The 14,780-nt window shown below is 52.4% G+C and overlaps 1 protein-coding gene across 1 annotated transcript; it reads left to right on the top strand.

The window, feature by feature from the left end:
* The first annotated feature begins 1,479 nt into the window (after window positions 1-1,479).
* On the top strand, window positions 1,480-12,165 carry LRRC55 (leucine rich repeat containing 55). Its single transcript, XM_031459574.2, has 3 exons — window positions 1,480-1,800; window positions 2,628-4,157; window positions 7,921-12,165. Exons 2-3 carry the CDS (start codon window positions 3,458-3,460, stop codon window positions 8,154-8,156), a joined length of 936 nt encoding a protein of 311 aa, XP_031315434.1. The 5' UTR covers window positions 1,480-1,800; window positions 2,628-3,457; the 3' UTR covers window positions 8,157-12,165.
* Window positions 12,166-14,780: the final 2,615 nt, after the last annotated feature.

The following is a 14,780-nucleotide window of genomic DNA, read 5'->3' as shown; positions in this document are numbered from 1 at the left end:
TATTTCTAAGCTCATACATGAGTTGAATGACCGTTCCCTCCTTTAGGGAGGGAGGGCGACAGAACTCGTATTGACGTCAGCCAACTCAATATGGGAATATCAATGACGTGGCTACCCTACACTAGACACCACAGAACATGAAAGATTCAAAATGAGCTTAATATGCGAGAGGGCAGTGGACAGGGTAGCAGACCTTCTATGGCCCTACAGGAAAAGGAATCGTGTTAGAGAAGACAGTGATTTGGAGAACTTTGTAAATGCCTGGAATCTGTACAACTCAACACTTGCTTTCTATTACTTCGTCTGTTTCCCCCCAAAGATCTAAAATATTACTTAAATGAAAGGCGCTCCTGATCAGCTGAGTGAGCACACCGGGCTGACATCAGCTCTGTCTTTATTTATGAGTTAGCCCTTACAAGGGCGGGGTCTACATCCATCTTACTGGTGGCTGTGTGCCCACCAGGTAACCAGGTGCCTGGGGAACCGTGAGTGCTCAATCACTAATTATTAAAAGAAGAAATGACATAGCTCTTTGACCAAGCCAAGTAGTCAAGCTGGTTTTTAAAATGCAGGGCAGCTAGAGACTAGTTCCATGGGTCACCAAGAAAAGAGGTGTTGCAAAGACTTCACCCTCATCTGAAGTCACTCGGGGGTGGCGGAGATCAGGAAGCTTGGAGAGAGGGAAACAGGACAGCAGAGTTCCCTGGACCTAGAGAAAGAGGACAGAATCACAAGGTTTTCTGGCAACTTTCACTCCCCCAGAGACAGCTCTGAGCCTCCTCCAGCCCCAGGTACCCTGCCTGGAACTGACAATTGGCTCTTGGGATCCAAACGATTCTCAGAGCTCTTGGGGTCAAGACTTAGGGACAATTAAGAAACACAGAAAAGATCTCACCTCCTATAATTGTCCCTGACAAGTCCAGTCACCTGCTACCTAGTGACCAAAATACATTCAGACCCAGGGAAACTGATGCTCTAGGTGGATTTAATAGATACATCCCATCAAGTGACCAAACTTGTCTCATGTACTTCTCTTTTCTCATTCTATCTTTATTCATATCTCCATTGCTTTCCCCCCATTTTCCCCTCCACTCTCCACTAAGTTCCCTTCTCCATTCCAAGCCCTCTCTACTTTTCCTTCTGGGTCTGATGCCCTTAAACTCCCCTTCCTCCATCTCAGATTCCAGGTGCATGCCTTTGCCCCTACTCCAGTCTCTCCCTGCCTGCTTCTCTGCCCCCGTCCCTGTCTCACCCTGTTTACCCTTCCTCCGCCCCTTCTTCCCCTTTGCCCCATCACTAGGACCCTGCGGGTGGCTGTGGATCCTGTGACTGCTTCGTTGGCTTCATCTTGGTGGGGTCCATAGCCAGCTCTCCTGTTGCTCAGAGATGTGGAGGCAGTTGCTAAGAGACAGTGAAACGTCAGTACCTGGCCCTCGAGGAAAAAAAGGGAGAGAGGAGGGGGAGAGGGGGAGGGAGGGGAGGACCTGGCAGAAGCCACATACTCCAGCAGCCTCAGCACCAGCTGAGTTTCAGGAAGAAGCATTCGGATTCTGTGAACTTTCTTCTAAGCATCCTCTCTCTGATTCCGCTTTTGAGTAAAAGAAGGGGAACAGCAACGGGGACCAGAGGACGGAAAACCACAGAGGATGCTGCCCCGGGATCCAGGAGCCATGGAGGAGGAGAGGCCGGGGGAGGGGACGAGCCTGGGAGGCAATCTGTTCTCCTGAAGCAGCAAGCGGGGATTCCATGACAAGGAGACCCGTGTCTGCTGCAGATGGATGGCTGTGTCCTTGGAACAGAGTAAGTGGGCTCCTGAGGGCCTCTGGGGGTGCAGGGGGAGACCTTGGGGCTTAGAAAAATGAGTCTGGTGAAGGGGACTCGGGGTGGTCTCCCAGCAAGCGGGATCAAGGCTGGATGCAGTGAAAGAAGCAGTGCTGGCCGGGGGGTGAGGGGAGAACAAGTGAGGACAGCAAGTGGGCACGAGAGAAGCGAGGGGCCAAGGAGGATGCAAGCTGGACAGCGAGCTGAGACGCTGGGTGTGTCATCACACTCAGCCTCTCTGCCTGACCAAGTGTGGGTGTGGGCTCAAGCCGGGGGCAGAGGGGAGAGCGGAGCATTTGTGGGAAAGGATGCTGGGATTAGGGGTGTGCCCTTGGGGGGAGGTGAGGGCATCTGGGAAGGGGGCTCTGCAGGAGTGTGTGTGCAGAAGGGAGTGGGAGAGAAAACTGGGGAGGCGTGAGTGCAGGGCAGGGCAGAATATGGGGGAGTCACAGGAGAAGAACAACACGAACGTGTGTGTGTATGTAAGAGAGATGGGAGTGCTAAGAGTGTGGAAAGCGGGTATGCAAACGGCTGGTGTGTATGCATTTTTCTTAGAGAGTTATTCAAAGGTGGGTGTTTGGTGCTGATGGGGGCGGGGCCAGGAGAAGAAAATGCCCCGGGCCCAGGACAGACCCCCAGGAGCAAGGCAGGACGGCTGCAGGGCGGGGTGGAAGCTTTGTGGGAGAAAACAGTGTGAGGACGGGGTCTGTGGAGAACTTTGTGGTTGCGGTAAGGAGCCTAGGAGAGAGGACAGCCGGGAGAAGGGGCACTGGGTTTCTCTGCCTGAGCCCCTTCCTTGTCGACAGAGGGAATTCTGCTTCTGCCTGCTGAGCACAGAGCCCGGCTGCAGGAGAGGTGCTGGCTCGGAGAAGTCGCCTGAGCTCTCCTCGCTGCCCAGCGCCCCACCCCACCTGTCCAGCACCTCCGGGATGCATGGCTCTTTCCAGCCTCAGTGGCCGACAGTGGGGGTCCCTTGGGGTCCCTCCCTCCCTGGGAACTTCAGTAGCCATGGAGGCTGAGGACTGAGGCTTTCAGATGCCCATGGAGAACGCCCCCGGCTCCCTTCCCAAACACCCACCCCCAGGACCCTCCTGGGCTTGAGCCCTCTGGGCCACCAGAAGAGATGGCCTCTGAGACCTTGAGTGTGGGAGACTCGGATGCAGCCCTGGCCTCCTAACCAGTCCCAGGCTTGGGACAGGGCTTAGGGTTTTTCAGACATGCCAGGACCTTTACAAGACACTTTTCTTGCCTTCCACTGCCCCTCCCACCTCTCAGACACAGTCCAGAGAGGAGCACCCAGCAGTCATGGGTGAGAGGGACACAAAAGGCCTGCAGGGACCCTTCCACAACCTGCTGGCAGTTGGTCCAGCCACATCCTCGTCTCCTTCCTTTCTTAAGTTTTGATTAACTTTTCAGACCCTGGGGGACATCTACTGGGTGTCTCACCCCTGAGGCTCCAAAGAGGACTCCCTGTGGATCTCACCGAGGGAGCCCTCTGGTACTCAGAGGCTCCTGGGAAAGGCTTGAGCCATGAGACCACGTGCTCCAAAGCCCCACCTCCCAGGGTTCTGGCCCCCAATGGAGCTGCCTTTCTGAGCCACTGGCTCTTGATTCCATAGACGCAGCCCCAGCCCCGATGGGCTCCCTTCAGCACCGTCGTTGCCAGCAGCCTAAGATGGGTGATGCCTGGTCCCGGCTGCCCTGGCCTGGGCCCCCCTGCCCAGCCATGCTCCTGGTCTCCCTCCTCTTGGCAGCAGGGGCGATGCACTCAGGGGCCAGCACCAGCTGCCCCGTCCTCTGCACGTGCCATGAGCAGGTGGTGGACTGCAGCAGCCAGCGGCTCTTCTCGGTGCCCCCAGACCTGCCTAGGGACACGCGCAACCTCAGCCTGGCCCACAACCGCATCGCGGCCGTGCCGCCAGGCTACCTCACCTGCTACGCGGAGCTCCGGGTGCTGGATCTGCGCAACAACTCCCTGGTGGAGCTGCCCCGGGGCCTCTTCCTCCACGCCCAGCGCCTGGCACACCTGGACCTGAGCTACAACAACCTCAGCCACGTGCCAGCCGACATGTTCCAGGCCGCCCACGGCCTCGTGCACATCGACCTGAGCCACAACCCGTGGCTGCGAAGGGTGCACCCGCGGGCCTTCCAGGGCCTGGCGCAGCTCCGGGACCTGGACCTCAGCTACGGGGGCCTGGCCTTCCTCAGCCTCGAGGCCCTCGAGGGCCTGCCGGGGCTGGTGACCCTGCAGATCGGAGGCAACCCCTGGGTGTGCGGCTGCACCATGGAGCCCCTGCTGAAGTGGCTTCGGAATCGGATCCAGCGCTGCACGGCGGGTAAGGGAGGGGGGCCCCGCCCCACTGACAGCAAACGCTCCGCAGGAAAGGGAGGGGCTTAGAGACCCTGAGTACCCTGAACCGGGCTCCCCTCTTTGTGCAAGGGTCTCGCACTGTGTAGGGCTTTGCTGAGAACCTGCTGTGCGTGTCAGGTGCCGCCAGGGACCAGGCATTAATGAAACAGGCGCCACCCTTGCCCGTGTGGTCCTTATGACCTCATGAGGCAGACGGAGAGCAAACAGTCAGAACAGCTAATTAACAACAGTGTTCGCTGAGTGCCCACCATGGCTGCGGAGCTTGGCCGGCGCTACCTCGTTAGACCCCACTTTTACCGTCCCCATCTTACAGGTGAAGCACCTGAGATCGAGAAAGATGAAAAGACTTGGCCAGAGTCACTCATTTAGAAAGTGGCAGAGCTGTTTGCCTTCCAAGTCTATTTGACCTCTAAGCTCTGTTCTATTCCAGCAGACTCTTTTTAAGTGCTGAGTGCTGGGAGAAATAAAAAAGACTAACCCTATTTATTATAGTACTTACTGTCTGCCAGGCCTGATCCTAAACATTACATGTTTTAGCTTATCTCATCCTCACAGGAACCCTAATGAGACACACAAACACGCATACACACAGAGAGGAGGAAACCGGGGCACAGAGAGGGTCAGTAACTTGCCCAGCATCCCACAGCTGTTAAGGCTTGGAGGCAGAATGTGAACCCTGGCTCTGGTGTCCTGAAGGGTCAGTTCCCAGGCGAACAAGAAGTGTCAGGGCTTAGGTTCTGAGTCAGCAAAAGAGCCTCGGAGTTCTGCAAGGTTTGGGTGTGGGGTATAGATCTGAGAAGAGAAACCGGGATGTGGCAATTTAATAACTGGGGACTGAAGGGGCCAGAATCATACAGGTTCGAAAGGCCCTGGCCTCTCCCAGTGGTGTCTGAGCCTGGCCCGCAGGCAGGCAGGCAGCATTCAGCTGTGGCCGCCAGTCAGCAGCCCCACTGTGTGGCCTCACTAAGCCTCGGCAGTCGTAGCTGGGGACACTCCCTAGGGGCTGTCCCAGAGCCCGGGCTCAGAGTGTGATACAGAGAAGTGATGCTGAATGAAGTGGGAGGGAGAGGAGGACTGAGTGGGGAGCCCAGGATCAAAATAGTTTGGGGGGGGAGGGGGCTGTGGGTCACGATTCCATTGTTCCCACAGAGCTGTGGGAGGAAGTTCTCTGGGACCAAAATAGCTGGGGACTGAGATGGGACGATGGTAGGGGGCATGAAGAGGGGGCTGCCTGGAGCGATCTTCCCACCAGCTTCACCTCTGCCGGCCACACCTCCGCCCCTCTCTCCTGTGCACTGAGGACAGAAGGGGCACGCGGGGGCTCCTCCATCATCTCTGAGGTCCCTGCTGCCCTACACACTCCCAGCAAGCGGGAGTGGGGTCCAAGGTCCCATCAGCACAGCCTCAGGGCACTACAGGTGAGGGACCCGAGCCCCAGCAAGGGAATGGGACTGGCCTCTGGCCACCACTGGCAATGCAGCATCCCTGTTCCTCCGCAGAACGCACTTTGTGCCACGTCACACTCTCTGAGATATTTCCTGTTGGGGGCAAAGAACTTGCCAGTGTAGGTAGGACAAGGGGACCTTCTTCACTTTGTCTTTTCCTGCTTCGTCCTTTTTCTTCATGAGATTCCCATTACTATCCCTAATTTTTGGACAAATCCCAACAAAGAGGGCCATAAGGGCACCTGTGGGATATAAATCAACTTCAAGACTGGTCCTTTGACTTGACCAGAGGGCTTTGTCAGCCCCAGGCTCCCATCCTGCACTCCTGTGGACTCTGCCAATTGCCCTCAGGGTCCCCACGTCCCCGCCTCGCAGTGCCTCCCCATCACCCCACTCATGAGCACAGTAGACTTTGGGGTTTGGCATCTTCCAGTTCCAAGAGGAGAGCCCCGTGATGGCCGACGCCAAGTGTGACCTTGTCCTGGGCAGGGTCTGGAATTCTGTGCAAACAGCCTACAGAGACCCTTCCACTTGGGATCTGGGGCAGGGTGCACCCTTCCTCTAAGCCTGACTCCCCACTTCTAAGGGGAATAATGCTCACCCATTTCTCACGAGGGTCAATCCAAATCCATTATTTTCTTCTTTGCCCTCAAAAACTCCAGAGTGAATAAACAGCATGTAGGTACCACATAATTTTTAAATCTCCTTCACATTGACTCTCGTAGATAATTGGTTAAATTATCCCCTTTACATATTTCCTTTCTTCATAAGAGCCATAAAAGAAAACTAGACTTGCCCAAGGTAAAAGCTTGGTTAACCTTTCTCCCCTGAGTGAAGGGGTGGCTGGCTGCTCGGAAGCCAGTGCCTGGCGCTGCAGGGCAGAATGCTACCGGCCTGCCTCCCCTCCCAGGCACAGTAAGACGAAACCGCAGACAGCCAGCATGTATTTGTACAAGTGACCCTGGAAGGATGTGGTGGGACCATCAATGCTGGAAAGAGCAGTAATCCCACTGATGGTGAAGCCTCTTCCTGCAGAAGTCTGTGTGCGGAATATGACCCCACTGCTCCGTCCAGGGAGCCCAACCTAGGATGATAGTAAAAACCCACACACCTACACAGTCCTTACTATAAACCAAGAAAACACCGTTATACACGATGGCTCACTGGACCCTCACTGAAACCCTAAGACAGAGTTAGTTTTATTATCCTCGTTTTACAGATGAAGAAACCAAGGCACAGAGAGGGTAAGTGACTTAGGTGCAATCACACAGCTAGGGAGGGATAGAGGGGGATTTGAACCCAGGCCACCAGCTGCAGAGCCCCATACGCTTAACCCGACCCTCTGTGTATCTGGAAAAGCCACATGGGGTAGGAGAAAGACCCAATCCTTCGGAGTTGGACAGAGTCATTCATTCATATATTCATTTAACCAAGATGCATTGAGCACCTACATGGGCAGGACCCTGTTCTGATGCTGCTTACCAGTACCACTGGAGGGAAGGAGACGGACAATAAACTGTGAGACAGTGGTAAATACAGTGGGGAAAACTTAAGCACAGTAGGTAAGACAGAGAACACCTAGAGGAAGGTGGAATGGGGGTTGCTATTTTATAAAGGATCACAAAGGGAGACCTCCCTGATAAGGTGATATCTGAGCGAAGTCCCAGAAGAAGTAAGGGATCAAGCTGTGCAGAGATCCAGGGGAGAAGTATCCTCACAAGGGGACACATACAAAGGCTCCTCCTCCCCACCCTGAAAGGGCCACACTCAGGGTGATGGGAGAATGGCCAAGAGTAAGTAAGGTGAAGTGCAGATGGGGCAGAGTAAACAAGAGAGCGGACGGGATGAGGAAGGTCCGAGTGGGAAGGAGGAGATGCCAGGGGAGGGTTTCCAGCCGAGAGTGATGCGGTGGGATGTCAGGTTTGAAAGGATCGCTCAGCGAGCTGTGTCCCAGTGGTTTAAAGGCAGAATCCTGCAAACCAGCTCGGAGGCTATTGCACAAGATGAAGATGATGTCCCACAGAAGCCCCGGGTCTACCATTAGCAGTGACAATTGGACTTGGGGCAAGTTACTAACCTCTCGTAGCGGCGATCGCCACATCTATGAAAGTAGAAATAAAATACTTGCCTTGAGGGTTGTTGAGGGCACTAAAGAAGCTGGGTAAAACATTTGGTACATGGAGGAAACTCAATAAAAACCCAACTTCTCCTGGGAGGGGTGGGGGCTCTCCCGTCCTGCTCTCCCCTCCAGGCACCTCACCCTCCCCGGGTTGTATGTTGCAGATTCTCAGCTGGCTGAGTGCCGAGGTCCCCCGGAAGTCGAGGGTGCCCCCCTCTTCTCCCTCACTGAGGAGAGCTTCAAGGCCTGCCACCTGACCCTGACCCTGGACGATTACCTCTTCATCGCCTTTGTGGGTTTCGTGGTCTCCATCGCATCCGTGGCCACCAACTTCCTCCTGGGCATCACCGCCAACTGCTGTCACCGTTGGAGCAAGGCCAGCGAAGAGGAAGAGATCTGACATGGGTGCCTGGTGGCCCTCCACGCTGCTGACCGCCACTGCCGCTGACCACTGGGCACCCACCCTGGCTGCCCGCTCTGGCTCCGTGGTGCCAGGGGCCACCTCTGTGCAGAATATGACTCCCACTGACTCAAGCAAGGTCAGGAAACTACTTTCGTGTGAGTGTCTGCTGTGGGCCAGGCACCGTGCTAGGAACTGGGACCATTAGATGAATCAGACCTAGTCCCTGCCCTCCAGCACTCACCTCTAATAGAGGAGAGAGATTCGAAAACTCTTGCCTTTAAGACATTTGTCAGCACTCTGAGCACATAGTGATGGAAGCCCAGAGCACAGGTCATCAACCGTGCCTAGAAAAGCCCAAGAGAATTACAAGAGTGGAAGTGCTTTGTGAACTGGGTCATCTAACAGTGTCTGCTTTGTCAGGTAGATGAAGAATGGCAGACATAAGCAAATGACAGAGGCCAGAGCGAGCCTGGCGTGTTGAGAACAGTGGACACTCCCTGGTGACTTTAGTATACAGAGTGGGAGTGGCAGGAGACCAAAGCTTTCCCTCTGGCCCGCCATCTGCCAGCTCTTGGCATTGCCCACCCCTGCCTCTGGAGGGTGAGATCCCCTCCGAGCCAGCCCCCTGAGCCTCTTCCTACCCACAGCTACTAGGTGAGACCGCCTCCTGCTGGCTGGCCCCATCCTACATGGCCAGTGTTGCCTGCTGGCGAGGCCCCGGGTAGCAAACTGAGGATGGACCCTTTCTCCTGCCCCCGTCTCCTGCCTCTCACTGGAGCGTGGGCTTCAGAGAGGGGACCAGCAGCGCGGCAGCAGGAGCCCTGGCACCCTGGGAGCCCTCATCTTGCGACTGTTCTTGCCACGGTGCTCACACCACGGGGCCCGACCAGGGAAGTGCGCGGTAGGCTGCAGCCCCGGAGCAGGACGGTACCCAGGACCGAGGGAAGAAAGAATCACCACAGTTGTGACCAGAGGAGGATTTGCTCTTCCTTCTAAGCGACTGGACTGTCAAGCACAAGGGTGAGAGAGCTGTTAATTACCAAACACTTGCCAGTGTCAGGCACTGTGATAAGCTCTCTCCACAGATAGTCCCCTTTCATGCACACAGCATCTTCCCAGGCGAGCATGGTGGTCCCCATTTTACAGAACTTAAGGAAGTAAGGCTCAGAGAGGTTAAAGTCACATGCTACTTAACGAACAAAATAAAGTCTGTGCTCCTTCTGCTACCCATCCAGGCTGGGGAGCCTCAGAACTCCCTCTAACGTTTGTCTAAGTTCAAAGTCAATAGTGCTAATGAAGCTCCCCAAAAAGACCAGGCACTCTCCTGGGCACGTTTAACTCTGTGGACTCGTTTATTTCAATTCTCCCAGCAGCACTGCCTAGTGGTTTTTATTAGTCCCATTTTACAGAAGAATTCACTGTAGAGGGCTGAGTGTCTTACCCCAAGTTATCTGGGACAAACTCTAGAGGGAAAGTGATAGGCAGCTCCATTCAGGGAAACTGTGTCTAATCCGTCAGTCAAAACATCAAGTAACTTCACGAGCAAAGCACAATTGTCATCATGATGTCATCGTCTTCACCTTGGCCATCAGTTTCATCATCCTCACGATTATCTTCCCTGCGTTTGTTCAGCGCTGGACAGTTTATGAAGTACTTTGACATCGTTCTCCTTGACTTTTTATGCCCCTGTGTGGGAGGCAAACCAAACATCATCACTCCTGTTTTACAGAAGGAAAAACAGAGACTCAAGAGCGGGTGGGACTTGACTCCGTGGCAGGGTGGGGGCTCAACTCCAGCGCTCTCTTTCCAGTGCTTCCCCAGGTGCTCGAGGAGGAAGATGCCTGGGAGGGCTGGGTAGGGGGGCCCTGGGATTCAGCAGCCATGAAGGTCCTAATGGATCATCTAAATAAAGGGCAGTAAAGCTGGCTGCCTTACTGACTGAGATACACTCATGTTAAGGCAAATCGCAGCCTCTGAAACGGAAGTAGCACAGAGCGCATCTGAAAAGGAGACACCCACCTTGCAACATGTAAAGAACACACCAGAACAGGTGGCCTTGGGGGCAATCGTGCAAAAAAAGGTGAGATCTCTGGGAAACAGAAGAGGAAGCTGTGTTAACCCATCCGACTTGAGCTCTGCTGTGCTGTGTTGGAAGAGATACAAAGGGAGCAGGAAAGCAGCAGGGTGAGGACCTCAACAGGAGATGGGGGGGCCTCCAGGCACAGCCCAGCACGTTGGCAAGGCTGGTGGGGACTGGAATTAACACAGGGACTTTCTGCTTTGCCCCTGGCTCCAGCAAGCTTGCATCACCCATCCTCCAGGCAGGCTCACAAGGAATGAAGCAGCAGCCTTCCCCTCCTCATGCTTCCCTGAGCTGGTCAACCAAAAGCATGCCCGAAGTTTGCCAGACCTGGGTACTTGAACTCTGTGTCTCCTGCATCTCACTTACAACATCTGGGAGCAGAACTGTGCCCTCTTTTCTGCCGCTGTACCCTGGGACGGCCGACTGGGGCTGCTTTCCACCAACCAAGCTCACAGCCTAAAGTGTTTGGGGAGGAACTTATAGAAATGATGGTTCTGTCATGAATAGTTAAACCTCCTGCAGAGGGGCACCATATACATCTATCATACTCTCTTAGAGACTCTGGTTTGCTGAAATATAGCTAATATATTTTAAGACATGTAATCTTTTTTCATAGAACTAGACCAAACAAGCCAGCCCTCGAGATCAAACGTCCTTTCTAATAATACTATTTAGCTCCCATCAATGGCAAACTTTTCTGAGTAGGATACAGGCTTTTAAAGAACAGATGCTTATCCAGCTACTAGGATGTCCCCAGTTAACTAAATCACACTGGAGAAAGCACTTAACTTCCCTACTGCCAAGGGATTCCCTGCTTCTCCCCTGCCCCGCACCAGCCCGTCTTGTGCAGGCTGGCAGAAGCAAGCTTCTAGAAGTAATCGAACAGTCTTGGTGGGAACTGTTCCCATGACCCTGCTGACCAAGGGCCATGGTGTTGCTCCTACAAGGTTTCATCATGCTTTTTCCCGACTGGTTAACATGTAAGTGTTGGGGTATCTCTGAGTCCCTGTGCGTGTTGATGAGGTTTCATGGATGTTGGGTGTCTACTGGAGAGGGGCCAATGCCTCTGGAGCCCGAGTTCATGTCTCTGACACCGTTTACTCAGCTATCAGTTTCTTGTATCACTTACTACACTAAGATGGAATCCTCTTAGGGTTGGGGTTGGAATAGCTGCTCAGAAAATACAAGATTCATAGACGTGGTTGGGGCAGTCTAATGACAGTCAGGCTGCTTCCCTCAGTTCTCTGCACTTCAGAGGTCTGTCCTCATCACAGAAGCTTTCTTCACTGAAAGGATAGCAAAGACTCGCTAACCAACAGGGTTATGATGGTCAAGATCTGGGCCAAGCAAATTGTTCTTTAGAAAAGACCAGACATCTATACACCACTGCTCTGGACCAATTGCCTCCGGTCCCCCTATGACAAACCTTCATCTGTTACTCTACTCCTGCAAAGGATCCCAGGAAACCCTGCAGACATAGGTCCCCTGAGTTGCTATAGAGTTTGCTGGCTCCTTTCAAGGAGCTTGGTGTATGGTGGAATTTGAACAGACCAAGACAGCTACTTCTCCATCAGGGAAGACCTAGAGCTCTCATTCGCCCCTCTAGACGTCTTTTGTTTATATCACTTTGACATCCTTTCCAGACCTAGAAGAGTAGGAGACACTTCTGTCCATTCCTCAGAAGCACATCTTCCCAAAGCTAGAAAAAGCCATCCACTGTCCCCACTCCAGAAGGAGGCAAAAGGGAAGCGAAGGAGGCAAGTTGCAAGGCCCTTTGTAAATCACCATCCTGTTTGCCACAGCACTGGGTGGCGAGCTCTGGATCCGCAGAGCTCAGTTGTGGCATGCTGATGTCGGGGGTGGGAGGGTTAGGGCGGGGTAGGGAAAGGGAGGATGCTAACCTTTGTATGGAGATGATTTTATAACCATGCACTTTTGTAACTGTGAAAAATTTTTCATAAATGTACATTAATAATAAAGAGTGTATAGTTTAACAAATTTTCTAAAGACTTGTGAAGGGGAGGGATGGAGAGGGAGGCAGGGAAAGAAAAAGAGAGAGAAAGGAACTGGGCGTAATCAAGAGAATGTGTGTCAAAATATACACACAAAGGGTCTATGGGGAGGGAGGAGATGGGCATCATTAGGCGATGTGCCAGCCATGGAGGGGCATGTGTGGGAGTAGAGGGAACATCACAGAAGCTTATTTCTACCAGGCAAAAAAAGAATACGCGTGCGTCTGTATGCACACACCCCTATGTGTAAGCATATTTTGGTGCCTGAAGTTACACAAAGAAGAGAGCATATGTCTGGTACATGTTGGTGTTTGCAGCTTGGGTCATCTATAACACATGCCAAGGCAAGTGGGTGTGCCTGCCTAGTTAGCTTCACTGAGGAGTGTGCTGGGGAGACGGCCCAAGCCAGTCCCGTGCGCATAAGGACACTAGCTCAGGCATCCAGGTAAACCAGGCAGCTAAATGCATGGTGTAGGGGATGGACGAGGCCATCACTGGTATAGGTTCAGTCTCTGTTCTCATAGGTTAGTTTAAAAAAAAAGAAAAGGGAGGGATTCTAAACCTCCCAAGTCTTACAGGTGTCGCCAACACATTAGAAGTGAGATGGTTGGGCAGTGTACCTTGGGAACAGAGGCAGAAAAAGAAGACAGAAAGTCTACTTCTCTATGCACAATGGCAGCCATTTTTGTCCCATTACTCTAAACAGGAAGTGGCTCTAAGCAGGAAGTGGCTCCTTCCACCCATGTATATTTTAACCTCCCTGCATTCCTCCCACTCCAAATGCCAAAGTGTACAGTCAAACACTGCACTCACTGAGTAAAGCCACTAAAGGGAGCACAGACACTGACTCAGAACACTCAGCTGGAAGGACGAAGAACGTGCACAACCATAACCAGTGTTTTCTGGAGTCGTTTGGAGAGAGGCAAAACATTTCTTTTAAAATTGATACTTAGTAAAGACTATACTGAGCAAGGGCAAAATCAAAACATAAGGGTCATGAAATGAACAAATATCTCACAGAAGTCCCAACCTTGCTTGTCTCATTCAGGGCTATCTATCCCTAGTGCCACACGTATACCTGGCAACCGATGATGATGGCGATGACGATGACGATGATGAACCCCTATTGAGCATGGAGTGTGTGCCACCTGCCATGCTGAGCACTAGGCATGAATTAATTTACTTAATTCTCACAACAACCCAAGACAGATACTCATCAAACCCACTTACAGATGAGGGAATGGAGGCTTGGACAGGTGACACCGCTAGTAAGTGGTAGATCTGAGTTTAGGCACTCAGTAATCCCTAGGACTAACTGACCTCAGAGGGCAGGAACAATATGAGACAGCAAAGAAAATTCCAGTCTCAATCAGAAGTAAGCTTTTAGCCACAGAGACCTTCTACAATTACCTGGTGAAAGAAACTTAACGATGACAGATAAAACCAACACATATCCTGTGAGTTTCACTCTGTATAGCTTTGATCACTGCATTGGTCAAGGTAGGCTGGTCATGATAGCAGGTGATCCCAAAACCTCAACAGAATAAAAGTTTGTCTACTGGGTTATTTAACATAATAAACCCTTGTTTCTTGCTAATGTCACATACTAATGCATGTCAAAGACTCTGCTCCACACCGGCTATTCAGAGATCCTTGATGCTTCCATCTAGTGGCCTTGCCATCCCTGAGGCCACAGAGCCCTCCACTGAATTGTCTGCAGGGTGGAGGATCTCAAGGGAGATTTAGAAGGTCAAAGCTAGAAGTATTGTCCATCAGTTCCAGCCATATTTCACTGGCCAGAATTCAGTGCCATGGCTCCACTTAACTTCAAGAGACCAGACTGCCATGTACCTAAGAAAGCAAAGGAAACAGGATTTGGTGAACTCTGCCAGTCTCTAACACCATCTGCTCCACTGGTCACCAAATACTTGTTTCAGTCTTCCTCCCACACTTATCTTACCCTGTCGCCACATCCAGCTCACAGCTCATGATGGACAGTGATGCAGTATTCTCTGTTAGGCCTCCTTATGGTCCAGTGACCTATGAACTAAAAAAAGAAATTTACCACCCACCCACTCTACACATAGCCAGTAGACAATGGTGGCACAGGGAGAAAGCAACAGCAAATTAAACCCCGTTTTTGGAAAGAAAGGGGGACAACAAAAACACACAGCTGTCATGGTCCATAGCAGTTCTGAAATTCTGATGGGAGACCATTATGAAGGCCTCAGGTCAAATTCCTTGATTAGACCCTGATTCTGCCTTTCTGGTAAGAACTCCTCTGTCAGTCGTTCTCTGTAGCCTCTGACTCATCCCTCTTCAAGGATCTCCTTTTTCCATTATCCGTCCTGGCCATATCTAAAGTGGGTATCAGGGCATAGGTGTCAGGGCGTAGGCACTCTTTGGAGGTTGCCCATCTTCTGCAACCAGCCTCCTGTTGGTGCAATGTGCTGGCCTAAAATTTGTTCTAGGCATCAATAGTCTAAAGCTTTTGGAATCCAGGTTCATGTCTTCTTAGCAATTCAC

The sequence above is a fragment of the Camelus dromedarius genome, chromosome 12 (assembly GCF_036321535.1).
Source record: "Camelus dromedarius isolate mCamDro1 chromosome 12, mCamDro1.pat, whole genome shotgun sequence".
In the NCBI taxonomy this organism is placed as follows: Eukaryota; Metazoa; Chordata; class Mammalia; order Artiodactyla; family Camelidae; genus Camelus; species Camelus dromedarius.
Note: the sequence above shows the minus strand (reverse complement) of the source record. Positions and strands in the feature narration are given on the sequence as shown.

Coding starts and splice junctions, on each gene's coding strand:
- LRRC55 (XM_031459574.2), top strand. CDS start 3,458: ATGGGCTCCCTTCAGCACCGTCGTTGCCAGCAGCCTAAGATGGGTGAT. Junction 4,158..7,920: donor GATCCAGCGCTGCACGGCGG/GTAAGGGAGGGG, acceptor TGTATGTTGCAG/ATTCTCAGCTGGCTGAGTGC.